This window comes from Rousettus aegyptiacus, unplaced genomic scaffold (assembly GCF_014176215.1).
Source record: "Rousettus aegyptiacus isolate mRouAeg1 unplaced genomic scaffold, mRouAeg1.p scaffold_m13_p_1, whole genome shotgun sequence".
In the NCBI taxonomy this organism is placed as follows: domain Eukaryota; kingdom Metazoa; phylum Chordata; class Mammalia; order Chiroptera; family Pteropodidae; genus Rousettus; species Rousettus aegyptiacus.
In genome coordinates this window covers 28,156,246-28,184,033 of record NW_023416284.1, presented here as the reverse complement: position 1 = coordinate 28,184,033, position 27,788 = coordinate 28,156,246, and the positions used below count along the sequence as shown (strand labels likewise).

At 41.9% G+C, this 27,788-nt stretch overlaps 2 protein-coding genes across 8 annotated transcripts in view; one reads left to right on the top strand and one right to left on the bottom strand.

Moving 5' to 3' along the window:
* The window catches only part of SZT2 (SZT2 subunit of KICSTOR complex), a 49,093-nt gene extending 37,353 nt beyond the window's left edge, over positions 1 to 11,740 (bottom strand). For both annotated transcript variants that reach the window (XM_016123735.2, XM_036232816.1), the window contains exons 1-4: positions 11,634 to 11,740; positions 4,028 to 4,153; positions 3,551 to 3,724; positions 3,092 to 3,262 (exon numbers count right to left, since the gene is read on the bottom strand). In XM_016123735.2, the coding sequence (XP_015979221.2) occupies positions 3,092 to 3,262; positions 3,551 to 3,724; positions 4,028 to 4,153; positions 11,634 to 11,660 (498 nt within the window). In that variant the 5' untranslated portion in view covers positions 11,661 to 11,740. The remainder of the gene's footprint in view (positions 1 to 3,091; positions 3,263 to 3,550; positions 3,725 to 4,027; positions 4,154 to 11,633) is intronic.
* An 81-nt stretch (positions 11,741 to 11,821) lies between these two features.
* MED8 (mediator complex subunit 8) lies at positions 11,822 to 27,432 on the top strand. Of its 6 annotated transcripts, none has more exons than XR_004954579.1 (9): positions 11,822 to 11,868; positions 13,229 to 13,347; positions 14,047 to 14,191; positions 14,699 to 14,839; positions 15,037 to 15,118; positions 15,485 to 15,733; positions 16,566 to 16,626; positions 18,911 to 19,814; positions 27,332 to 27,432. XR_004954579.1 is itself a non-coding variant. In XM_016123730.2 (8 exons), exons 1-8 carry the CDS (start codon positions 11,863 to 11,865, stop codon positions 19,047 to 19,049), a joined length of 927 nt encoding a protein of 308 aa, XP_015979216.2. In that variant the 5' UTR covers positions 11,822 to 11,862; the 3' UTR covers positions 19,050 to 20,760. The 6 variants fall into 6 exon arrangements, 3 of the variants coding, with proteins under 3 accessions (XP_015979216.2, XP_036088686.1, XP_015979218.2); XR_004954574.1 differs by having other exon boundaries at positions 21,071 to 27,432; XR_004954577.1 differs by lacking the exon at positions 27,332 to 27,432 and having other exon boundaries at positions 18,911 to 19,582; positions 19,680 to 20,760.
* The last annotated feature ends 356 nt before the right edge of the window (positions 27,433 to 27,788 follow it).

The window sequence follows — 27,788 nt, the reverse complement described above, 5'->3', positions numbered from 1 at the left end:
TCTCTTCAACCCCTGCCTTCCCGTGCAACACTACTTCTTCAGTCTCTATTCAGAACTAGGAAAGTGGGTGAGCAAAGGCAAAAGAGAGGAGAGAGGGACTCTGTACTACTCTACAGGCAGGACTGTGAGAAGCAAAACAGAATCAGAGGAATACTAGGGAGTGAGGCTACAAAAAGGTGAGAAACGATGTTCTTATCTGTATTGCTTAGAAGAGTGAAAAATTGGTCAACCCAAGGATTCAATAATAAGGATTTGGATAAATACAAAATGATAAAATATGATAAAGTCAAGGAGCCATTAAAGTCATGTTTTCAAAGACATGGAAAAATATCCAGATTATACATTTAAAAAGCATTATGTAAAACTTTGTGTCTGGAATAAGCCTATTTCTTCTCTCTTTGGATGAGGAGTGGTGACGAGGAAGGATACACATATACTTAAAGATGAGAAGGAAATTCCTTGAATTGTTAATCGTAGTTATTTCTGGGTAATGTATTATGAGTGAGTTTTATTTTTTTATTTTACGTATTTTCAAATCCCCTTCAATGGACATGTATTATAAATGTGATTTAACAAATTAAAAAAAAAAAAAAAGAGCAGTAAGATATATTTTGAGGGAGCTATAGGGATGGTGAGGAAAGTGGCCCAGGGCTGACAAGTGGCCCTAGGGACTTAAACTAAGTCCTCTCCTCTCCATAGCTGCTGTCCTTGTTTGGATCTCATCTCTTCTCCCATGCTGTACTAATCTTCTGTTCTCCCCAGCCCAGAATTTATTCCCTAATTCATCTTCCTCACTGGCCACAAATAAGTGTAATCTTCTCAATGTATAAATCTGATCTTGTTACCATCCATTTAAAACCTTCAAAGGTTTCCCTATTACCTATAGCTAAATGTTTTCATAGGTAACGTTATGTTTTTTTGTTTTTTATGTGGCAGACACTGTTTTAAGTGCTTGACTCATATTAATTCAATCACATATAATATTGGTACTGTTAATTATCCCCATTTTGGAGAAAAGACACAGATGCACAGACATTAAATAAATTGCATCAGGGCACACAGCCAGTAAGTGGTATAGTCAGAAAGCAAATACAATGTGATTCCAGGTTCAGCACGCTTTGCTACCACACTAAACTCTCTGATAGAATAAAGTACAAGTTCTTAGTCATGACGTTCAAGGCCTTCCTAATTCTGTCCCCCACCTTTCTCTCCAGTCTCTTCTTTATCACCATACCCCAGCTTGGCCACATTTAAACTTTATTGTGTCAAACTGAATTACATGTAGTTCCCTAGAACACTTGTGACTGAGAGCACAGTTTTACAGCTCTATGTCTTTAGTTTTGTTGGCCCTTCTGCCTGAAAAGTCCATTTCTCCATCTTTGAATGTTTAACCTCAATTCTCCCTTCAAGACACAGTTCAAGTGCCTCTCTGCTGAAAAGTTTTCCCTGTCTCTGCCCCAGGCTTGGTTAGATGCTCCCTCTCAGTGCTTCGCATTGCACCTGAGTCATAAGTTATCGGTGCCCTTATCACTTTCAACTGAAATTACCTCCTTCAATATCAGTCTCCCCCACTAAAGTCTCAACTCCTCCCATCTGAATAGGGACTGTGTCTGATTCATCTGTGTCTCCAGGACCTAGCCCAGGCCTGGCATAGATCAGGCTTATAATTGTTTGCCAGATTAAACTAAGTGCTGAGTGACTACCTAATACCCATGCTTTTCTTGCCTTGGCTACCAGTGCCTGTAAAGCCTGGCCTCTGTCTGGGAATTGAGCCCACAACCAGCAGTCCTAACAGCTGAACTAAGAGTAAAGAGGAAATTTGAGGAATTTACATCAAAAAGTTAATCAGCTCTTTGTTCTGCTTCTGTAAATATGCTTACTGTGTGCAGGAGCTCATGCAAGAGCTCACTTGCACTTGTACATGTAACTGTTTGTGCCCACAGCAAGCCTGGCCTCTTGTAGCACCATGTACCTTGGCAGATCCTGCTTTCTGTAACAGTTTGTAACTAGCAGTAACCCACAACAACTCCCGCCCTTCCACCAATGTTACTACTTGCAACCATAGCAACTCCCTTGGCTTTCTAATGGTCTGAGCTCCAATCTACCAATCAGCTCGTGTAAATGGCCTATATAAAAGAAATATGGCAACTTTGCTCTTGGCCCAGACTCTTCAGAGCACTAGCTCCTCTGGGACCGCATGTAATAAATGTGAGTTCTCCATTTCTCCGAGTTACTGCTTGGCTTTTCACTGGTCTGACTTTGGAGCTTTTCCGTAACAAGAGAACAATTTAATCCAGGGTAGAGGGCTGGGGTCCAGGCATGCATGAATTGCCTTCTTGTATACTTCAGACCATCAGATGCTATTACTTGCATCCCTGTCTCTAGAAGAGTTTCACAGCTAAGGTGACAATATAGCCATCAGAGATGGTTTCAAGGTAAGCCCCTACCAATGAGCTGAGGGTGATCAAGAGCAGATGAAAGGAAACTGGCCATACTTACTTAAGCCAAAAACCAATATTCCAGTAACAGACTTGGCCATTCTCCAAAAGGAGTGTCTTGTGACCGCCTGTTTGGGTGTTAGATAAGTGCTGTAATTATCTGTATGGTCAGTATTATACCCGACACTTCATAGCGCCATCAGAGAAAATGATCTACCTCTGTCTTTCGAAGAAATTACGTTTCTGGATATTTGTTATATTTCAAAAATCATAAAACTATTCCTAAAGACCACCCTGGGGGTAATGCCAGTTGTCAGGACACCAGTAAACCTTCTGATGGAACTAAAGGAGGAGAGGGGAAACATAAAACACATCCATGGCCAGAACCAGAGGCTTACAGGAAAAGTGACAGAGGTGTTTTTCCAATCAATGCCAACTGACCCAAAACTTATGGAAAGGCCCTTTAAGACCACAAGAATTGATTCTTTTCAATAGGAGAGAAGCTCAGAGATGACTAAGAAACAGTCACCTTTAAGAAGCCAGCAGAGCTGGGGACTTTGGGCACAGGCAGTGGGACAGGATAAGGACTTGGTCAGAGGACTATCAGAAATGAGGCCTGAGGGTACAAACTTAGAGAAAGGATATAATAATACCTGGTGGGACTGGAGGCCAATGATTGAGGAGTAGGCCTGGATAGTTACGTAGATCTCAGGCTGGAAGTCGATGCAAGATCCAGGCACTCGGAAGGGCCGAAGCAGCCCACTTAAGCAGCGGGAGAGGGCATGGAAAACTTCATCAAACAAGATTTCCCCTGTGGAATCATCCTGAGGGCAATGTAGAGAAAGATCTCTCAAGGGTAAGCAAAGACAGCCCAGAGCAGTTGGCAGGAACAAGCAACTTCCATGGATCAGTGGGACAATTCATGTTGATCACATTCCCTAATAGTGCAGCAGACGGGATGGGATCTTTCTTTAAACACCCACCATTCCTGTACAGCTTGACTGCTTTCCACAATGGTAGGCTGGGATCATTTTTCACTTCTTCCAGGCCTCTCCCCCTCCTCTTCACCCCCACCCCATCCTTTCTTCCCACCGTCTCCCCCAGGCCCTTACCACAATGCCAGTAGATGGGCTAAGGTCCAGCTCAATGACAAATCGATACTGCCAAGCCAGGAAGGTGACCCGGGTAGAAGGTACAAGGAGAAATGGCCTTGGGACCACTGGTTCATCTGGCTGCCACCCAGGGGGCAGGACACTGAGGACTTCTAACTCCTGCTCAGACTGAAGCTGACAATTTGGATGAAGACAAAAGGAAAGCATCACCCTTTTCTTTCCAGGACCTAGACTTCTATATCTAAAAATGACACACCATTGGCTCTACTTGCCACAACCCATTTGTACACTCTTCCTATCTGGAAGATTATTAAACAAAATTTCTCCTGTGGAATCACCTTGTAGGCAAAGTCACTTGCCCCTCTTACAATCATACCCCTCAGAGTTAGTCTCCCCTCCTGTTTCCTTCTAGTACCCTCTTAGAAAAACAGATCTTCTGACCCAGCTCCTTGCATCCTATATATTTCTGGGCCTCACCAACATATCCTGGGGTGTGGCCTGAATAGTTTGATGCAGGTGATTGAGAAACCAAGCCAGACGAACATTTCGAGAGATTCGATAATCCTTTTTCATCAACAGGAACACCTGCCCAGCTTCTTCTACCTGGGGACAAAGAGACATCAATAAAATTATTATGTTATTTAAATATATTATATTATTATAAAAATTCGCTGAGTTCCTAGTATATACAGATCACTATGCAAGTAACTTGACTAAGGAACTCACAATCCATAAGTGAAAAACAAGGCAGCAGAGGTGAATAGTTTACCCCCACCTCCATGTAAGGTGTTTCCAAGGATTCGATTCTTAGCTCTCTGCTCCCATTCCCCCTGTAGACCTCTATGTAGATGAAGCAACCTTTACACATTATAAAATGTTTATGTGAGTTTCTTCTATAAACTTCAGGGCAGGGACTGCATCTTGTTATGCTTTTGTGTTCCTGTACTTGGCAAATTGTTTAAAATAGAGCAGACACTCAATAATGCCAGATAGTTCCTCCTAATAATCCTTGACAACAGCAAGAACTAAAAGAATCTTCACCAGCAAATGGCAAATCTACTGACTATCTCAAAATCATTCTATGGGTCACAGCCTCCCATCCCCCACATTTATCAGTTACCAACACTCTAGTTCTTTCCCTCCATGGCTTCATGGGCAGACAGTTCAATAATGTCCTGATAAGCATCGATTCCCTTGCCATTTCTCCTTGTACCTTCTACCCGGGTCACCTTCCTGGCTTGGCAGTATCGATTTGTCCTTCCACTATATAAGCCCTGCCAAATCTTGGCTCAGGATGAAGTGACTATTCTCCCTTATCCATACATATACCATATCAGGCCTGCACTTGATAAATAGAAACCTCTGGCAGGCCTTTACCAATCTTTTTACTTGTTCTTGGTCAGCAACCTTTCCTATTCCCCTCAGAAGGTTTTCCAATCCCTCAACCCTCATAGTCTCAGCTGAAAAACGTGCCGACTGTTTCACAGAGAAAATAAGGGTCAACTACTCTGACACCTCCACTGTTTTTTCCTGATTAATCCTTATCTGAAACATTCTTTTACTTCCTTATACTCATCTCAGATGTAAAGATTACTCTTTTCCTGTTTAAGACAAATTACAAATTTCTCCACCTTTTTTCCTGACTAGTAAGGGGGAAAATGCCAGGCTGTGAGGACTGAAGAGAGGGATAGAGAAGAAATGAACAGAAGTCAATGACACCTGCTGAGAAAGGTGGTGTTAAAAGGAAGTGATGTTTCCCCTCACCCACCTCCCCAAGATGGGAGAATAGATCAAAATAGCCCTAGAAAAACAATAATATAGGGTGCCTAATATCAGAGAAGAATATGGAGAGCAGAGAGGCAATGGCTAAAGATAAAGAAAGTCTTTCTTCTTCTCCACGAAGGAAGGTAAGCATAAAAAGATATAGAAAGATACTGGGAAATGGCAGGGATCAGAGTAGAAGGCGAGAAGAGGAAAAGAACTCATATTTATTGAACGCCTAAAATATATTCATTATTTTGTAGAGGTTATACAATATATATACTCTGTAAAGGTTAAGTGAAAGAATTTCAAATTCAGACAACAGAAATTTGAATTCCAATTCAGCCATATAGTAGACTTTGAGACTGTAGAAAGTTACACCTCTTTAAACCAGTGTCCTCATTTTTAAAACAGAGAAATCCTAACACCAATCTAATGGTGTTATTATGTGGATTAAGTGAAATCATGCATATGAAGTGCTCAGCACAGTGCCCGGCACTTAGCAAGAATACAATAAAATTTAACTATTAAACATATTACCAGAAACACAACACTAGAGTCTTTATATAGGTAAACTTGCTCAGTCTTCACACAAAACATTTAACAGAAGAAAACCAAGGTTCGAAAAAGTTAAGTGACTGAACATGATAAATAGGTATAAGGTCAGAGGTCAAACACAGGTTTGATGAGCTGCAAACCTCATATACTGAGTGATAAATTAATAAAACTAGAGACTTGAGACCAGTATAGTAGTAGTATATCCTCATTTTTACAGTCTCTCTGGCTACCATGAGATTCAGAAAGAGCCCCTAATGACCAGGGGAAATGATAATGATCTAGACCAGAGCTACTCAAAGCAGCCATTCTGTGAACTGTTTTAGATTGGTCACTGATGAGAGTTGTGCTAGAATGTCTTGTTATAACTTGAACTAACCTTTAAGATAAGTGAGCTTAGCTGCATTTTAAGGCATCTTTAGAATATGAGACAAAAACGTGTTTGATTGGAAGTGAGGAGAGTAACAAAAAGGAAGGTGTCATGGATGACTAAGGTAGCATTAGAAACCAGTAAGTGGCATAATGATTTCCAAGTTAGCTAGAAAATTGTATATATTTACCATCATTTCTAACCACCAACCTCCTCAAAAGGTCCCATCAAATTATAGTCTTATTAAGAATCTCCTAAAAACAGAAAAGGAGTCTAATGATACAGGAGGAAACTGTAGCAATTACTTTCCCTCTCTCTCTGATCCAGGGTCTCAGGGTGGGATATTCTCATAAACCAGGCAACCTCTCCCTCAGGTTTGACTGAGTTGGTGTGGGTATGACATTGGCAACCTCTGTTGAGTTGACTATGCTGTTCAAGTATTTGTTGAATAAATGCTTGAAAGGGAAATCATTCTTACCATCAATTTCTTACCAGATAGTCTTAATTTTTCACATCTGCTCTTTGTTTTTCAAGAGCTTACATCCTTCTTCATCCATTTTATGGAAAAACTAGCCTATTCTTTTGTTTGGATTTTTCCTTTACTCCCATAAAAGCTGATTTTTTTTTACTAGTATTTCACTAGAATATTAGAATATTCTTTTCTAGTACTATCTTCTTTTTTTGTTTGTGGAAACTGGGGAGGGTATTCTGGTGTGGGTTTTAATAGGTTTGTTTTGAAAGAAAATGTGATTTGATAGCTGAGACTATGGGTTTAAGCTTTAGGTTCCTCTTCTATAAACTACCAGCACCAAACCCAATGCTGTCTGAAAGTATAAATGGTCATATCAATATAACAATAACAAGTAAGTCATCAGTCAGTTGCTTCTCTGAGTCTATCAAACATTTTATGATAGCTCTGAGTCTTTGCTTCTCCATAACAAACATCTCCAGATTCTTTAAGTATGTCTTAAATGGCATGGCTTCAAATTTCATTATATCTTGTATCATATGCCTATGAATGAACTCTGGCAGGTCTGCTTCTCAACTTAAAATGTGGAGGCCAGAATGGAACACAATACCCAGATGAGGTCATAGGTTCAGAGTCTCCTAGGTTCTATTTACTTTTTTAGAAGTATTACCATTCTATTGACTTAGGAAACCTCCATGACTTTCTCAGTTGTGCTGCTAAGACACATTCTCCATTCTGTCCTCACACAGCTGGCTTTTTTGGACACATACAATTATTCAATTAGTCCTATTACACTGGATAAATTCAATTAGTCTATTGTGAAGCTTAGATGGCTATTCTGTCTTTCTGTAAATCTCTTTCCACCTTAATTTCCCTGCTAATTTGATCAGGATGCCATTAAGTTCTCATCCAAGTCCAAAGAGGACAAAGGCAAGGTAGGCATGCATTCGTTTATCAGCCAACAAATTTATGAAGAGCCTGCTACATGCTAGCACTGGGCTGGGTCCTAAGGATACAATGGAAAGCAAAAATTAGCATTCTCTTATCTCACAAAATTTACTCATGGGGGGGAAAATTAATCAAATAATCACTGTAATTATTGTATTACAAACTGAGTATGTGCATCAAAGGATAAGAATGTGGTTCTAAGAGAGCATATAACCAAATAACAAGACCCAGGCTAGGATCTTAGGAGAAAGTAACACCAAAGGTTGAGCAGGGTTTGCTAAGTGAGGAGGGAAAGGGGGATAAACCAGACGGAGGGTATAGACGAGCACTATGCTATTAAAAAACTTTCTTCAGGTTATTAATTAGTAGGCTATGTAATTACACTACGGTATATCTTCCATTTCTCTGCCTTATCTCAAAGGTTATTTTGAATGATGGACTGACTATACAAGGTCAAGCTAAAGTCTAGCTTATTATACAGTTCTCAAAGAATCCACTCTCTTAAAACCAGGAACATTTGCCTAACTCAAGCTTACTCACAACATTACCCCTTATATCTGATCCTTCGAAGTCAACTACCCTGTCTTCAAAACATCATCTCTAAATATTCTTCACAGTCAAGATATAATTTATCAAAACCAAGATCTAAGAATTAATTTAACCAGCTAGAATAGTTATTTTTCAAAGTGTTATCCAAGGACTAGCTGTATCAGAATCACTTGAGGTGCTTATTAAAATGCAGATTCCTGGGCACCACCCCAGATCAACTTAGAATTGACAAGGTGCAAGAATCTACAATTAACAAGTACCCCAAATGATTCTTCCAAATTAATGTTTGAGAATCCTTGAAATACTTGTATTTTCACAGCATCCACACTCATGCAGAGCTTTCCTAATATTTAATCCCCCTGAGTCTGAAGTGTTTTTCTCTTGGAGTAGTCTGGCTAAGAGAAAGCAGGTTTTTGGAGTCAAAATACCTGGAATCAAACCTGTTTACTACTGGCTATCTAGGTGAGCTTGAACAAGTTATTTAATTTTTCCAGGCTTCGGTTTCTTCATTGATAACACATGAATAAGAATATCTACTTCATAAGGATGTTGCTTCAATTAAACAGGAGAGTGAGAACAACGATAGAGAACGCCTATCATTCTTTGGAACATTTATTGAGGCCTACACACCAATTTTTACAATATGAATAAAACATCATCAGGTACTGTGCTGCATACCATGTATACCAGGACAAAGGAAACATTCCCTTCTCAGTAACTGTTTTTTGCACCTGTCCCTTTGTGGTTAATGTGTAACATTTTTTGAGGCTTTTCCAATCCTTGTGCTATTTTCTGTTAACAGAGTCCCATGAAACCATGTAGATTTTCACCTATTGAACTGTCTGAAGCCTTCTTAACACTAATGTATGTTAAAGTCCTAACAATTTAGCATGGCCTCAATCTGACTCTTCTTTTCCAGCCTCATCTCTCACCCGTTACCTCTGAATTAGAATCCCTATGATCAAATGCTGGGTCTGCATCTTATTAGTATAAGGCCTTGGTAAAGTTAAACTCTGTGCCTTAATTTCTTCATCTGTGAAACAGGGGTAATAAGAGGACACATTTCATAGGGATTTTAGGAATATCAGATGATTATTTAGTAAGTACTGTGTTAGCTATTCTCATTGTCACACTGCACCCACACTAGCTGCTGCATCCTCTCAGTTCTCCGAAGGCTCTAAGCTCCTTCTGACCTCAGGATTTTCACTATCCTCTCTGCCTGTAATGCTCTCTACCTATTCATGGCCAACTTCCACTCATTCTTTAGGCTTAAATGTCATTCCTCTGAGGCAGCTTTCTCATTCATCCCTGCCTCCACTTCTTAACAAAGTAGGTTAAGAACCCCTGTTAAACAATAATTCACTCTGTATTTTTCCTTTGCAGCACTTATCATAATTCAATGTTTGTTTACACCATTAAAATAAGGAACATGTCTGTCTCACTATGCTCCAAATCCACCCTGATAGTTAGCACAATTCTGAGTCCACAGCAGCACTCAAAATATTTTAAGCATTTGATGAATGAATGATTTCTTCAATCTCACTATGCCCAATCATTTTCTCTTGGGATTGGAATGACCTCTAAAATTCAGTTACTTTTCTGCCCAGAGGCAGAAGACCTCTTCACTCCCTTTACTTCCTGAGATAAAATTTTTGGAAACGTAAATCAAGAACTTAACAAATGCTTAACTTTTGGTTGAGACTCCCAGGAGTGTGTGTCTTGACTCCAAGTTACTTTATATCTGCACTGTTAAATATAGTAGCTGCTACCATATGGGGCTACTGAGCACCTGAAATGTCGCTAGTCCAAAATGGGATGGCATAACTATAAAATACACATTGAATTTTAAAAACTTGATACAAAAATAGAATGTTAACTATCTCATAATTTTAAAATATTTATTACATTAAAATAATATTTTGGAAATAGGGTAAATATATTACTAAAATTTTTAACCTTTTAAAATGTGGCTACTAGATAATTTAATTATATGGCTTGCATTAGATTTCTACTGGATGGTGCTGTTTTAGACTACCTACCTTAAGGTATATTGTATTTCCTTGTAATATCCCTTTAGTTCCTCTCATTTTAGTCCATAAGAAACCATACTCCAAATTTGTTCACGGTTTTTCTCAATCCTGATATTTCTGATGCCTGATCTATTCTATCATCCTTGTGAACATGTCTGATTTTTTAAAATAAGGCATAGTTTCCTACTTAATCTTGGGTCTCATCACATCAAATCCCAATGAACTGGAGGTTTAACATCCTGTGGCTACTTTATTATTTATATTATAAACATTACAGTTAAGAACACAAGATCTGGAGCCAGGCCACCTGTTTCGGAGTCCTGGCTCTACTACTTACTAACCTCGTTGCTCTGAATATCTCTGTGCCTCAGTTTCCATTGAAAAATGGGGTATTAGTGTCTACTTTATAGGGCTGAAAGCATTAATTGATATTGGTGAAGTGCTCAGAATGGTGCCTGGCATGAAGTAAGTATTCAGTAAGTAATGACTATTGTTTGTGTCATTATACACACCCCTCACCCTTCTTGCCTACGTATATATTCTAATATTGGGATACCTCTCCTAGTGATGTTGTTCCTTACAAATATGAGCAATTTTATGCTCAGGGCTTCTAACTCCAAAACCCTGCGACTCCTCAGTTAAGTAGCCCTTGGGTAAGGTACTTAACCTTCCTCACTTTTCAGTTGCCTTATCTGTAAATGAGAATGGATATTGCCATCTTCCTTGCAAAAGTATGAATAACAATGTATTTGAAATTCCATGCATGGTCCTTAGCACCTAATGGATACCTTACATGCACTTCCTATTTTAATACATGCGATCCTCAAAACACACCTTAAGATAGGTATTTCATGAAGGGAACAGGGTCTGGGAAGTCAAGACCTGCCCGAAGTTGAACAGATAACTAAATAACAGCGCTAAAATTGGAATGAGATTTCACCCCGAGTCAAATTTTTTTTCAGGAAACCAAAGCTGCTTTCCCAAAGCATGAGCGCTAGAACTAAATTATTCATGCTATTTATGAGATCACAATGTTTGGAGAAATACAGAAACTGGCAAAGTATACATTGCCCTGTTGTCCGTTGAAACTGCAACAGAAAATCAAAATACAGGTTTTGTTAATATCATTATTAGGTCAAAGAACCTGACAGCCCTAGAGTCTGCGACTTGGATGAAATTTCAGTAAACAAAGTGACGAATTTCTCCTCCAGCTCCCGAAGAAATTGTGGACCACGGGGAGAAGGTTCAATTATCGAGCTTTCAGGGCTGGGCCGGTCCCCGCCCCAGGCTACGCGGCCTGGTCGCCCCCAGACCCGGAGGAAGCCACAGCAGAGCCTGGTCGCCGGACTCTCCCTCTTGGACCTTAAGGACCAGCGCTGCGCCCGCCCGCCCGCTCCTCACCTCCGGCTCCGGGCGCTCCGAGGCCATCACACAGCCTTCTAGCGCCGGCCCAGGCCAGAGATGTTCCACTGGTGACCCCTGACCCAGCTACCTCGCACCCGGCAGGAGCCGGAAGTGAGTGGGCGGGCCGAGTTATGAGCTCTCTGATTGGTGAACGAAGCCCTCTCAGCGTGACTCGCTAACTGGGAAACCGGAAGAGGTGGTCATAGCCGCCGCTACTGCTACCGCTATGCAGGTGAGAGAGAACTTGGTTGGGGCTATGGATTGCCTACTAGCTTTGAGTAACGGGACCGGGAGTGGGCGGCTGACTTTAGAGTGTGGAGTTAGGGCTGAGGGGAGAGGACAGAGCCCGAAGCTGACAAATAGGGAACGCGGGTTGGCGGGGGTTGGGGGGGGGCGTGGGAGAGGCCTACGGGAGAGGAAGAGGCGAAAATGAGAGATGGGCTGGGAGCCCGGCTCACAGAAAACAGAGTTTGCAGCCAAGTCGGGAGGATGGAGGCAGTACTGACGTGCTGGGGTGTAGGGAAGGATCAGGTTGTAATTTCGGAAGGCTGAGATGCAAAACAAGGAAGACGACTCAGAAAGTGGCCGGTTGGTTCAAGCCCGGATCTAGGCTGTTGATAGACGCTGTTGGATGCAGACCTAACGGCGTCTGTAATTGGAGAGAAGCCCGAGCCGTGATGGAATTGTGAGACTATGGAGGCCAAAAGCTAAGCTAATAATCCAAGGCCGTGGGTAGAACCCAGGATCAAGGCTGCTGTCCTACACATTGACGACTTTGCAAGATAGTTTTCCAGCCTGTGCCCGTAGTTGTTAAGATTAAGAAATGAAGTAAAACTGGAGACCATAGATGGAAAGTAATTGCTTTGCAGAGCCACCAGCATTTACCATTGTGTATTTCTTAGGACATAGGCATTTATTTTGTTTTTCATTGTCACTTGGTTTCCTGCACGTGGTAGTCTGTCAGTAAATGTTTATAGGTTGACTAAGCTTGCGAAAGGGGCACAAGAATATCGGCACAAAGATAAAATGAGTGCAGATTAATTCACCAAGGAGGAGGCTGAAACATCAAATGCTGAGGATAAATGAAGAGTGTGTGTGTGTGTTGGGGAGGGGGGCGGTTCAATGGTGGTGCAAGGCCGGTATTTAGAGAAACCTTCATGTGTGGGCAGATTTCCCAAAGATTGTGACAAGAACAGCCAGGCTCACAAGCCCAGTTCTAGGGTAGAGGAGTACATATGCCTCAGAGGTGCACATAAGATAATAAACCAAGGCATTAGATCTGGTGAAAATTTCTCAATGAGAGAAAATAGAGTATACCTAATACAGAGAAAAACCAGGCATAGATTAGGAGGTGATGAGAGAAAGGAATCAGTTGGTAGGAGGAATCGAGGTCAGGTGAATGGGTTGAAAGGTCTCAGGGTTGATGCTGTTTGTAACCCAAATACCAAAGATACAGAACAACTTGGCTCTTCTATACCAATGATATCCTGTGTAACTTGACTAGTGATGCACACTATCATCCTGGCTTTTCAACCTTCCTTTCTATGTATCATACTCACACCCATCTGAATAACCTATTTCTATTGGTGCAGAGGGAGGAGAAGCAGCTTGAGGCATCATTAGATGCATTGCTGAGTCAAGTGGCTGATCTGAAGAACTCACTGGGGAGTTTCATTTACAAGTTGGAGAACGAGTATGACCGGCTGACCTGGTAAGGGTTGCCAGGGCAATCTGGGGAGGGCACCATGGGTGGAGGGCCAGGCCTCCTGGTGGATAGGACATTTTCAGTGATGTAACCATTTATCACTTTGCAAACATTTTTTGATTTGGAAAGATCTTTGTTTCCCAACATTTAACAAATGAAGTTTAACTTAAGATCTCCATGGCAAGGAAGTAGAGAAATGCTGTTTCCCAACCTAGGTTCTTTCTAGCTTTTGATTCTCGCCCTTTGACTTCTGTGGGAAGAGATCCTCCCTCAGCAGGTCTTCCCACTATGGTAGGAATACAGTGGTCATAAGAATACAGTGGTCATACTGGATCTCTTACCACAGATGTTGCTGAATCTTTAAGGTCCAACCTACTCTAGAAGTGTGGATCCTATTTCCAGGCCAGAACGGAGGCTTTTACTCAGTTTCTGAATTTTTAATGACAGAAGTGTAGCTGTGGTTTCGATTTTGCCACTGTTCCTCACTGCATTCAGATAATGAACTGCCTTTTTTCTCTATCTGTGTCAGAAACTGAAAGCATGTCCCTCTTTTCCTAACCCTACCATTTCTATAAGCCAGTGTGGTTCCCACCCAGTCTAGCTATAGGGCTGAGTCTTTGAGATGAGTCTGCATATTCCTAATCTGATGGACCCATTTGAGGCTACTTTACTGAGAACATTCTGACATTTTCTTACTACCACCAGGCCCTCTGTCCTGGACAGCTTTGCCTTGCTTTCTGGGCAGTTGAACACTCTGAACAAGGTCTTGAAGCATGAAAAGACACCACTGTTTCGTAACCAAGTCATTATCCCTTTGGTGTTGTCACCAGACCGTGATGAAGATCTCATGGTAAGAGGAAATTAAGTTCTTTGATGGGAATTTAAGTTCTTTGATGACGACCTAGAACACAGTTGTTGGTTGGTTATCCTAGAAGTTCTAAATGTGGAGTAGTGTGTGGCAACAAAAAAAAAAAGAGTTTCATTTTGGAGGCCTTGCTTTTTGTCCTTCTGGAGTTGGGGGACCACTCCCAAATAAACCTGAGAACTACGTTACCAAGGCAAAGACCTTTCTCCTCCAACACCCATATCAAGCAAAAAGTGTGTTCTTTTGTGACTTTGTCTATTTTGGTCTTTGATGAAAATGTAGCAGAGAGAGATTTGGGTAGAGATAGGGGTGTGAGGAGACAGAAATAAAGAATAAAGTGAGGAGTATGATGTCTTAGGAAGCTAAATATTGTAAGCTTTTGGCTGTGTTTTCCCTGAAAATGAACTTTTGCCTGTGGCAGGAACTATTTATCAGGCCAGGTTGAATCTTCTGGGAATGCATAGGAGGATCAATAAAATCTGTGTTTTATAGCGGCAGACTGAAGGACGAGTACCTGTTTTCAGCCATGAGGTAGTCCCTGACCATCTGAGAACCAAGCCTGACCCTGAGGTTGAAGAGCAAGAGAAGCAACTGACAACAGATGCTGCCCGCATTGGTGCTGATGCAGCTCAGGTTGGACTGAATTACTTCCCTGCGGTGCCCCATTCCCTGAGTCCTAACATGAGAAGCTAGGTTGGCATTACCATTGCTGTCTGATAGGGGTGCACATTTAGTTCTACATAAGTTTCCTTTAGAAGAGCACAAGGAAGAAACCCCCACAGTTATTCCTTGCTTGCCCTAATCTCTGCACCACTTTATGTGTGTTACAGAAGCAGATCCAGAGCTTGAATAAAATGTGCTCAAATCTTCTGGAGAAAATCAGCAAAGAGGAACGAGAATCAGAGAGTGGAGGTATGGAGATGTCAGCAGCAAAATAGAGAAGGAAAGAAGGATAAGATCACCGTTACAGGAATGGTGATTTTGGTAGTAGTGAAGTGAAGTCATAAGAATGAACTTCTTAGGAAAGTGTCACATTCATTCTGTTAGCCTTTTGTATTTAAGGCCAGCCCTGGAGCAGGTAGAGGAAATGGGCAAAATAAGAAAGGAGCATTCTCAGGAAGTTGTGGGGTCCTCTGGCTCTTCCTCTGGGCTGCCAGGGAGTCTAGTTGCTGCTGAAGTCAGAACTTCAAGCCCTAATACTCATAATGGTCCTCTGTTGCTAGGTTCAGTCTAGGACCAGAGGCATACATACCTCAGGGTTCTTACCTTTTTCTTCAGGTCTCCGGTCAAACAAGCAGACCTTTAACCCTGCAGACACCAATGCCTTGGTGGCAGCCGTTGCCTTTGGGAAAGGGCTATCTAATTGGAGACCTTCAGGCAGCAGCGGCCCTGGCCAGCCAGGCCAGCCAGGAGCTGGGACAATCCTTGCAGGAACCTCAGGATTACAGCAAGTACAGATGACAGGAGCTCCAAGCCAGCAGCAGTCAATGCTCAGTGGGGTGCAAATGGCCCAAGCAGGTCAACCAGGTAAGGTGGCAGGAATTGACATAGTGGCAGACCTTGAGCAGGGAAGTAGGAATAAGCCAAATTGTCTGAGCCTCCACATCCCCAGAGCTGGAGATTTTTTTCTATTCTCCTAGACTGTGACCCAGAAAACAATTTTTTGAAGTAAAATCTCATTTTAGACTCTAACAAATACCAGAGAATGAGGAGTATCTTTGAATAGCAGAAACTGCGCTCATCTCCTACCCCTATTTCAGACCTTTGTCTTGACTATTCTCTGTTCCATTTACTGTGGATATTAGGTGTGTTGTCAGGATCTTTTCTTAGAGACACCAATGGTCAGACCTTAATTACAACTGTTTGGTAGGCAGGTTGGGAATTGATAAGCAGGCAAGTTTCCTAGTGCTACATGTATTCTTTTCTCTGTATCCTGTTTCTCCTGCTCACTTTAGTAATGATAACAGTCTGGAGGAGTTCATTGCAAGTAGCTATATGAGATATTTTCTTCCAAGCTGTCTAAAAAAAGGGTCTATTAAAATAAGAGAGAACATTTTCTTTTACCTGTGACATTAAGTGAGGGTCACGCAGGTTTAGCTATCTTTTCCAGGAATAGATGAGCAAGAGATTGACCCCTCCCATTATTCCCCTCACCTTCTTGGGCCCTTTCTTTCTAGACACCTTTAGGGAGAGAGCTGGGTGAGAAACCACACCTCTGAGCCTTGCCACCCAAGGGTAGATGCCACAGAGGATCTGAGATGATAGAAGGGGTGGCAGAAGGAAACCTGAGACACCACATTTCTGATTTGTCATCAAAGTCTTAGTATGCTTCAGGTTTCTTTCTTTATTTTCCTTTTAGGGAAAATGCCAAGTGGAATAAAAACCAACATCAAGTCAGCTTCAATGCATCCCTACCAGCGGTGAGTGTGGCTGGCAACCTCCACTCCCAGGTGCTTTTTGCAGAGTTGGGCAATGAAATTGCCTTTTGTCCAGAGCTGACCTAGATGGGTACAATAAAAAGAACACGAGCTTTCAGCAACAGACAAATCCTAGCTCCACCACTGACTAGTTAATGACCTTGGGCAAGTGACCTAATTTTTCTGAGCCTGTTTTATTTGTAAATGATGATAATACCTACCTCTTAGGGTGGTTCTGAGGATTAAAATGAGAAAATACATGTAAAACACTTAGCAAAGTATATGGAATAATTGATATTCAATAAATGATAGTTTCTACAACCACTCTTCCATTGCTTTCCTCAGTCTTCAATCTAGAACTGACCCTGATTTGATACTACTCATGTCAGTGGTGAGCTGATGGACACAAGATCACGGACTGCTCTGTTCTGTTTGAAGGCCTGTGTTTATTTTGTGCTGCCAGAAATTGGTGGCCTCTCTGTTCTTAGAGGCACACTGTCTCTGTAGGATCTCCTGCCAAGGTTCCTTTCTGGCCATTACTTCAAGCTATAGGCAACAAGCTTTCTAGGCTGGGATAAACTGTCTTCCTGCAGCTCTGGTGAAGTTTGGGCCTGCTCTTCTATCCTTTGAGAAGCCAATTCAGCTCTTACCTGGGAAATAGTCACAAAGTCTCTATCCTTTATCCTACCCTATAAAGATGAAGAAAGATGTTGAAGTTCCAGTAGGTGGGGGCTTCCTCAGGAAGTGACTCTACCAGGCAGGACTGTGTGAGAAAGGGTTTTTCTTAGCACATGAAAAAGCCCCTTCTTCCTGACTCATTTTTCTTATTTTGGAGGAAGGGGGGAATTTCACTTCATACCGTGTTTCATCAGGATTTAGTTATCCTCATCATATACTTGCTTCCTGGACTCCAACCAGGATGGCTTTCTTCTAGTTCACTGAGTCTGTGGCTCAAATAAGAGCCAGATTGATGATAGGAGGGGGCAGCCACCAATACCTTTTGTCTGTTTTTATAAAGCTGAAGAGCAGAGTGAGTTTGGGTCTCCAGCCTAAGCTGCCTTTCATAGTACTCCTTTATGGGCAATTCTGTTCAGTCAACAGAATTGGACCAAGGAGTTTCTCTGAATAAATTTTTGAAATTTAATGGTCACTGTCAGGCTTACCTGATAGTAATTTATATGAGAGCTGTATAGAGATCAGAGACCATAAATCAGACTTTCAAGCTTGTCACAAGGCAATTCTAATTCACCATTGTTTTCTCATCTTTGATTAGCTTTGGTCTAAAGTCCTGAGAGGTATGAGGATAGCCTACTCATACCGTCCAGCTCCCTTTTTTCTGTTCTCTTTTGTCATATGCTGGCATTTTGTCATTCAATGCCAGGCAGAATTCTGCCAGGCTGTGGCAGCAAAGATTGGAAAAGTGGTCTGAGATGTCACATCCATTCCTGTTCCATCAAGATAAGAAATGGTATCCACAATGCACACCGACTGTAGTACACAACAGTACACACAGTCCTGTCAACAGCTTTGAGGCAATGCCAAACTTTTCCCCCACTTCAGCAGCATAGCTTTACTGCCGTGTCAACTCATTCAGGTGTTTTTTATTTTCTGATCTCTTCTTTTCCTACTGGTGATGTCAAAGCTAACTGTCATATTGCTTAGGGTTCAAGCTGTGCTTCTATAAAATCCCTGGAGCATCTTTTGGCAACTACTGTCCTTTATTCCTCCAAAAGATTCCTTCCTATTGAGTGGCACTAAACCCAAGTTTCTTTGTTATCCAAGGTTAATACTGACTTTGTTCTCACCATGCTATTTGAAATAGATTCCTTGTCCTCCAAGAACGGAATGTCTTCTTGCCCCAGTACCTCACCTACATCTTGTGCCCATAAGCAAATGCTCCTTATTCTAGAGGCACTCATATCTCTATATTCACTCTAGGTGCACATGCCCTCATTTTCAAGCCTACCTCTCACCCCTAAATCCTCTGGAGCACACAAACCTAAGTAGCATTGCCAACTTTGGGGCCCATACAATCCAGTAACTGCCTCAATACCTCAGTACCTCAGTATTTACCACCTACCCTTAAAATACTCATTCCCTCAAAAGGGAATATTTATGGAATTTCCTTTGAAGAAGAGGACATGACCTACCTACTTGCTCAGATTTAGGATTGGCAAAAGATGGCTCTCTTGCCCCCACTCTGGTAATATTCCTCAGTTTCTGACTGCTTTTTTTTGCTTTGGAACTGCTTTCTCCTACTTTTGGGGCCCCTGGAGAATGAGATTAGGCCATTGTCTTCCAGGTTTATATCTAGGATGAAGAAAGAAGCAGCAGCTGTGAAATCTCGAGATCTTGGTCCAGCACATTTCATCCTGCTGAAGGCGAGAGCTTACCGAATCAAAGTTTGTGTGACGCGCATTGCCTAGGACCTCTCCCTCTCCAGCTGTGTGCCCTGAGGCCAGGATTGGGTCATTGTGGAATGTTTCCTTTGCTCATTGCCCTAGTCACCCCATTTTTCTTCCCCTTCTGGTGTCTACTGCCTTCCTATCTTACTTCAGTTAACCTTGAACTTTTTTGGGAAACAGCTAAGATATTTAGCTTGTAGCTAAGTGCTCCTTCCAGTTCCATAATGGGTCCTGGCATTAGGACTGAGCTGGAGAGTTGTGTATTGCTGTCCTGCTGCTGGAGAGAAGAAGCTGAACCCAGCAAGAATGCCCTAGTGCAAGGCTAGTCCCTTTTTCCACCCCCTTCTCACTTCCCCCAGGCAGCTGGGAACAACCTCTCCCTTGTCTGGGCTTCTTGTACAGAATAATCCTCCTTATGGACAATGTATTCTCTGTGCCTTGTGCACACAGGAGCCGTGTGAGCTGATCCCAGCACCAGGCAGGACGGAGGCTGAATCCTTCCAAATGTCCACCCTGGGTCAACTGGTTCCTGTCCAGAGAAACTACTAAAGGATGTACGTTTTCTTCCATCTGTGCCAGATATGAGAGGATAGCCCGTTGAAATTTAGCAATGGACCATGATTAGGACCAGGGCCTTTCGTCCCTTTTCAGTTCAGTCCTGAGGATTCACCATGGCTAACTGGAGGTCTGAATGTGGTTCTGGCCTGACAGCCTTGAACACCCAGGGGCTAACATTTGGAAAGGCTTTGTCACCCCATCGATGGAGCTTTTTAACTGGAACAGAAGGTAAACTGACAGGGCCATAGTGTTTTGTCCCAGAGAACAAAATTTTTCTCTCTTTTCCTTTAACTGCTCTCTCTTTTGTTCTCGAGCTCCTGTGTGTCACTATAACAGATCCTCATTGTGGTCTCTTGATGGTTTCACATGCTTTAAGGATGTCACCTATGGTTTGGGCATGGCTTCTTCCACAAGTACATTGTGGAAGAAGGGACCCGAATTCCCTGGGCCTCAATTTTCTCACCTGAGTGATGTCAATGAGCCTTCCTAGCTCTATAGTCTCTGACAATGATTCTCGTTTTGTTTTCCTGATTGTTGACTGTTATATAAAATAGGCCAATTTTTTTCTAGATCAACTCCCAGATCACTCAAACCCCTACAGACTATTCTTAAAGTTCTCTCTCTGTCACCTGCAACTTAGCATACCAACATCCTTCTAGACCACTACCCTAAAATCGTTTTCAGCTTACAATAGTGAAAAGTCATCTAAGAAGTGGTAAGTTATCACAGAGATAGATGTATTCTGTATCAGAAGTCACCTTTTTACTCTCAGGCATTCCTCTCTCTCCCCTGGGCAAGATACACGTACAGGGAGACTCCTCCAGTACAAGCAGTAAATTACACTTTTTCCATGTGATGAGAACCTTCCCTACTGAATCTAAAGAGCCCTGGAGCTGCTCCTCTTCCTACTTTCCATCTGCCATTCCATGCCTTCCCTTCTCTAACACAAATTTCCCTAGTGTGTGGTCATTTTGATTCTTCTCTTGCCCATACCCCACATGTAGACCATCCTTTGTTCTTGTTACTGATTTCTCTGGCTGCACCCATTTTCATGGCCCTGATTGCTGTCCTTTTAGTGTTGCTTCCACGTTAATCCTTCTTAACCCCACATCCCCACTGACTGACTCATAGCCACACTCTTGAAATAAAGGATATGCAATCATTGTCTCTTCCATATCTTCCGTTCACTCTTTAGCCCCTGCTGCTTTCACCATACATCTAGAACTACTCTACATTGACCAGAATTTTTTCAATCCCCATCTTAATTGATCTCTACAGTGTTGATGGTGCTGCCCAGTTCCTTTTTCTGCCTCCTCTCTTGGCTGCTACTTTTGTGGCTCTTCCTTCTCTTCAGTGTTTAGCCTTCTATCCCTTTGTCTGTTTCTTGAATGTTGTCATTCTCAAGGAATCTTTAACCTTCTTTTCTTATTCTACCTGTCTTCTGTGACTACCACTTTTATACATAACTCAACTTTTATTTTCAGCTTAGACCTGTTTTGCTGAGCTGCAGATGACTATTGGGCATCTCTACTTATATGATCCACAAGTACCTCAGATTCTGAACGTCCAAATCCAATCATCCCTCTAACATTGCTGCTTTTCCAGTTTTCTTGTGTGTGACCTAAGGCAAGTCTATGGAAGCCACTCTAAACTCTTCCCACTTCATGTCCCCAGCCTCCCACACCCAATCATATACCAAATCCTTTTGATACTGTCTTCCCAATGTCTATCCATCCTGCCTTGCAGTTTAGGCCCTGGGCCTCCCACCCTAAAAGTATTTCTCAGCCTCCCTGTCTCCAGTCTTGCCCACTCCAATTCATCTTTCACATGGTTGGCAGATAACTCTTTCTAAACTGCAGACCTGATCACATTACTTCTTTGATTAACATCCTCCTTCTAATTCCTTCTCCATATTTCTCAAACTGGGGTCCACATCCCTGGCAGGTTGGTGGGGGCAGTGCTGAGCATACTGAGGATCAGGATAAAATCATCCTGAAACAACCATTTTACTTGAGAGTAAGTAATTTAAAACAAAGATTGCAAAATTATCATTCATTCATTAAGAGAAAATAGACTTCAAAGAATTTCTACGATAGTCATACATCACTTCATGACATGTTCTAAAAAATGCATCATTAGGCAATTTCATTGTACAAACATCATAGAGTGTACTTATACAAACTGAGATGGTATATAGCTTACTACACACCTAGGCTGTATGGTACAGCCTATTGCTCTTAGGCTACAAACCTATGCAACATGTTACTATACTAAATATTGTAGGCAATTATAACAGTGGAATTTATGTATCTAAAAATAGAAAAGGTACTGTAAAAATACAGTATAAAAGATAAAAAGTGGTATACCTGTATAGGGCACTTACCATGAATAGAGCTTGCAGGACTGGGATTTGCTCTGAGCGAGTAAGTGAATAAGTGGTGAGTGAATGTGAAGGCCTAGGACATTGTAAAATCTACAGTTGTGGACTTATGAATACTGTACACCAGCATCACCACAAATGTGAGCAGTGCATCGCACTATGATGTTATGATGGCCACAACACTGCTAGGTGATAGGAATTTTTCAGCTTCATTATACTCTCATGGGACCACCATTGTAAACATGGTCTGTCATTGACTGAGACATTATTATATGGGGCACAACTATAGTCTGAAGTGGTACACAACTGTAGTCTGAACGGCTTCAGATTAAGCCACCAATTCCTTGGGGACACTTTTTTCCCCCCTCATTACATTATTTCACTGGAAAAGTTTGAAAAACAGCTCAAATTTCTTGGAAAGAAAAATAAGATTCTGTGTGATCTAGCCCCCTGACTTCTCCTGATTTATTTTCTATATTGTATGGCCACCTACTTTATGCACAAGCCATACAAACTACTTGAAGTTTTCTGAAATGTAACAGACTCTTTCCGGCCTCCATTCTTTTATTGCCACTGGTCCCTCTGCATGAACACTTTGCCCCATCATTCTGTCTGATGAATACCCCATCATCCTTCAAAATTCAGCTCATAAGTCACTCTGTGAAGCTTTCCAGCAACTCAGTCTGTCCTTAACTCAGTGCCACTCCCACCAGGTAAAGTGAGTTACCTCCTCTTTTATGCCCCACATTTGTACTTTGTAAAAACTAACTCTAGCTCTGAGTTGCTTCTCTTTATTGTTTCCCAAGTTCAAGCACCCTAAACTTATCAGGGTTTGAATCTTAGTTCTTTGACCTAAGAGTTGTGTGATCTTTAGCAAGATAATGTGTATGTCTGGCCCATTATAAACACTGTAAATGGTTACTACTACTACTACTACTACTACTACTACTACTACTACTACTACTACTACTACTACTACTAAATAGAGTTTAGAGAGCTAATACAATGTAGCATTTGGGTTAAAAGAGCCAGATTTGGTTCAGGTCTTAGTTGTGCTACTTACTAGGTGTGTGTGTCTTTGGGCAAGTTAAGTTACTTCTCTGTGCCCCAGTTTCTTTATTCTTGGGGATGATGATAATAGTGGCTATTTCAAAGGGTTGCTGTGAAGTTTAAATAGATTAATACGGACCAAGTGCTTTGAATACTGCTTGAAAATAGTAGGAGCTCAATAAATAGAACCACAGGGTAGTATCTGGAATTCTGCTCTAATTGTTGCTTAAATCAATGATTGACCAATATTTCTGAGAAGGCAACCACTTCCTCTGCAGCTTGTCTGCGCTTACATCTTAGGAGCTTGGCACTGGGAACTGCTTTTGTACCCATTTCATACCCCACAGCGTTTTCTTAGTTCCTAGGCACTGGAACATGTTTACACTGTCTTACCTGACATGGTAAGTCAGTTTTGAATCTAGTTTTGTGAAATTTCTTTCTCCCACTTAGTTGTCACCTATACTCTTCCAATGAAGCTCAGTTTGGTCTCTTAAACTGTGTTCTTTTGATTTGAGACCAAATGACAAGTTCCCTCACCTGAAATGCTTTTTCATCCCTTCAATGCTATATCTGGTTCATGTCCAAACCAGCGAAATACTCACTTCCATAGTCTGCCTACGTTTTGTCCCAAAAGGGGGCCTTCACCACACATAAATCTCTCTGTGTCACTGTAATAAGTTTTCTCCTTGATTGTCCTTACCTACTAGGTCTGGGCTCAGGCTTTCATGGGTGGCTCTGGTGTCACAAACCAGAGCTCCATGCATGCCTCTCTTCCCTTCACACTGATCACCAGTCCTTGAGGCCTCATGTTGTCATGGCACACTCCATTGTTATTGCCACCGAGTTATAGCTATAAGAAAATACCTGGGGCTCAGATGCTGTTTCACACCTCCACAGCTTACATGTGCTCTGCCCTTTCTTCTGCTCCAACTCCCTTATTTACCTAGTGAACAGTTCATCCTTTCAGTTCAGGCGTTACTTACTCCTGTAAAGTCTTTACCACCTCCTCTCTTATACACTTGAACATTCTTAAATTAAATCTCCCCTGTACCTTCAACACACGTCCATTATAGTACCCATAAAGCCATTGTAGTTTATTTACTTACGAGTTCAGATCTTGACCAGGACACCTATCTATTGTGTAGCCTTAGGCAAGTTACTTCTCTTCTAAGAACCACCTCTGTAAAACAAGGTTATAGCACTGACCTCAAAGGCTACATTCAGCTGAGCGTATTTAAATCTTAATTTCCTGCAGAGTAAAGTCCAAGCTTCTTAGAATGGCATATAAGACTCTTCAGGCATATAGTCAACACTAAATGCTAACTACTATTGCCCTCTTCCTCTACTCTCCTGAGCAATCTCATTTTTATCGAATGGCATATTAGACCATTTTGATTACAACACATTACAATTAAACTAGCTTAATTAAAGACAAAAAAGGGGATCCAGTTGTATTTGGGTTATGCAATGGAAGGGTTACTGGCTCTAGGCAAGCTCAGGGGCTCCAGTGTTGTTTAGGCTCTCTGTCTCTGCATTTCTCTACTCTATGGCAGTATAGCTCACTTTATGGAAGAACTCTGTTCTTGCTTGGATTCTATGCTGACAGGAGCTTATTTTGGGGGAGCAGGGAAGAACACCATGATTGATGGACCAACGAGATGAGGCAAGAATTCCTTAAAGGAAATGAAAGCAGGAGAATGATAAAGTATCGGAATACAACCCAAACTAGAGCTACCATAGTTCACTTTGTATGGTTTCATCTCTATAGAGAATCTCTTACAATTTTTTCTTGAGCCCTGTCTTTTCTCCTAAACTTACAGTGCTGTGTTTCAGATTGCCCGCTGAATGTCTTATTTTGAACTCAGGATGTCCCAAACTGAATTCATTTCCTCCATCCTGCTTCACCTGCTTGATCTTGCTGTTAGTTCTGGGTCCTCTCTGTTCTATGCCCTCTTTTTCCTTCCATTGCTATAGATCAGGCCTTCACTGTGTCACACCTGTCCTCTGAGCTGGTCTTTCAGTTGGTCTTTCTTTCTTCTTTTTCCTTTTGAGAACATAGCTTACTGTCACCAAGTGTGTCTTTGTAAAGAACAATGGGGATCATAGCAGCCCCTTTCTTAAAAATCTTCGGGGATACCCCGAATATAAATAAACTCCTTATGCTTTCATTCAAAACACTTCATTATATGGAGCCAACCTACTTTTTAACCTTCTATAATATGTAGGTCTTTCATTCACCCTATCCTATAGTCAAATGGAATCGCTTGCATTTCCCTATACCTGTCCAGTGCTTTCCTCCACCCATCATTTTGTCCACACTTTTTTCTCAGCCTGGAATGCTTATGTTGCTTCCATCTTACTTGCTGTGTAACCTTGAGAAAATCCCCCACCTTTTCTGATTTCATTCTTTTCATCTGGTTAGTGGTGATAATAGTATTTACAGGATTGAACTAGAAGAGCATATGGAATGCAACTTGCTCATGTTTGCCAGAGTAAGTATTGAATAGTAAGCCACATTTCCTCTTTTGGCCCTTCCCATACATCTTCCAGATCTTGCTAACTCTTTCCTCCATCTTGATAATCTCCCCTGCTTTGTCCCCTAACCAAAACCTCCCCTTTTTTTTTCTTCTGAGCTCTTCCTGCAGGTTCTATCACAGCTCTCTTCCTCCTACCTGAGATTTTTTAGTTCAGTTCAGCAAATACTGAATGATACCTATAGTGTGTTGGCATTGGCTACCCACTCTTGTCCCTCTCAGGAGTCCAGGCAAGGCCCCAAATTCCAGATGGTATGATGATGATACGATGAGTGCATATAGTCTTGCTTCTGCTAGCTCCATTTTCTACAGCCAAAGGTCTCAACCTTAAGCAGAGGCCACTAGCTAGCTGGCTATAAAGCCCAAGGAGATATGGAATGATTAATTGACAAGCTCTTCTCATTTTCACTCCCTGTCCTCATGGACTCAACCTTCCCCCTCAACTCCCCTGTGTGAGTATTGTGTGGAAAGTGCCCTTTGACTTTTACCGAATAGGGATGGGGGAAGGGAAGCTTGACATAGCCCCTGGAAGGGTGCTTCCATCTCTACCTGCCATTCCTGTTGTCCCTCAGCCTAGACCGTCAGTTCCTTTTGTTCTTAGCCGATTCCCCTGTGTCTCCCATACTCTTATTTCCTTCCACTGCACCACCTGCTTACTCACATATGGGCATACCTTTTCCCATTTTTTTACACCATTCCTACTTCTTCGATCCCACTTTCCTCTAATTTTTATGCTGAAACACATAAAGCCTCAAATAATTATGGGAGTAGAGTTGTTAAAGTTTATATAGATGGTGGTTTTCAGACTAAACCCTTGGAGAAAGTAAATCGGTGCCTTCTGGGGAAAGAGGATGGAGAAGGGCCTCTTAGAGAGCACTGAGTGAGGAGTGAGTCAGACAGGGTGGGACCCAGGGGAAGTTGTCACCTCATTTCCTGTTAGGAAAGCTCCATAAAATAGGGGGAGTTTTAGCTGTTGGACCAGGTATCCTTTCCCTGGAACACTGGACTTTCATCCTTATCAAGACAGTGAGTTCCTGGGCCCCTCCAATTTCTCCAGTGTATCAGCCTACCCCTGCTGTAGGGAGCCTTTACTAAACCCTCTGACCTCCAAGGTCTACCACTTAGCTTCCCTGCAGGTCCAAACGGTTCCTTTTCCTCCCAGTCCACTGACAAACTTACTCTTTTTTTCCATACATTTCGGTCTGTGAAGTGTTCTTAACCAAAGGCTAATCGTGCCATGTGTATGCTGGAACCCATTGTTTCCTTCTACACAACTCAGAAACATACTCAAGCCTCTTCCCATTAAAACAACCATTAGAATCAATCGGGAAGTGAGTGCCAGGTATTGATATTTTAAAAGCTCCCCATGTGATTCTGGTATGCAGCCAGGGCTGAAAAAGAATAACAGTAAAATCCAAACCATGACATACAGATCTCTTCATAAACTGCCTCCAGCCTACAATTCCTACCCTCACCCACATATCCTTTGAGATAGAGCCACACCAAATTACCTAGAGCTCTCCAAATCTGCCACATTTCTAGCTTCTGTGTCTTTACACACATGCTTCCCTCTGCTTGAATGCCCTTCCCTGCCTTCTAGAAAGTGCCCTTTAGTGCTCAGCTTAGGTGTCATTTCTGTAAAGCCTTCAAGAATTGACCCCCACCTTGGGGTAAGCTGCCGTTGGACACCATGGTTTCATAACCCTCTGGGTTTATCTCTATGGGAATACTTAACACATGCTACTCTAATTGTTCATTTATATATCTGTCTTCTCCATTAGACTGTTTTGCAGGAACCCCCATTGCCATGGGGATGCCGTTTGGTAGGACTTTGGATTAGGTGGCCTATATCAGATATTTGAAGATGCTTTCTCCCAGGACTAGGATGAGAACTGAACCAAGTGAGTCTTTAGGCGTGTTCATTTATGTAGTCAATCAACACTTACTTGAGGGCTTGCTGTGTCATTTGCCAATGTGGTCCAGGTGAATGCATAGGTAGTTGGCCTCTGGGACAGTTTCATCATCTATATATAATGTTCTGCTTTGGTCGTCTCTAGTTCATCTCTAGATGGACACTGAATCTAAAAATCTCTCAATAGCACTCTCAGAACAGTGCTTTGTACAAAGTAAGCATTTAGGAAATATTTGTTAAATGAATCCTCATGAATCTACATACATATATACCTTCTTGACATTGATTACATCTCTTGTCTCTTAAATATTGAGATAGAAATAGTG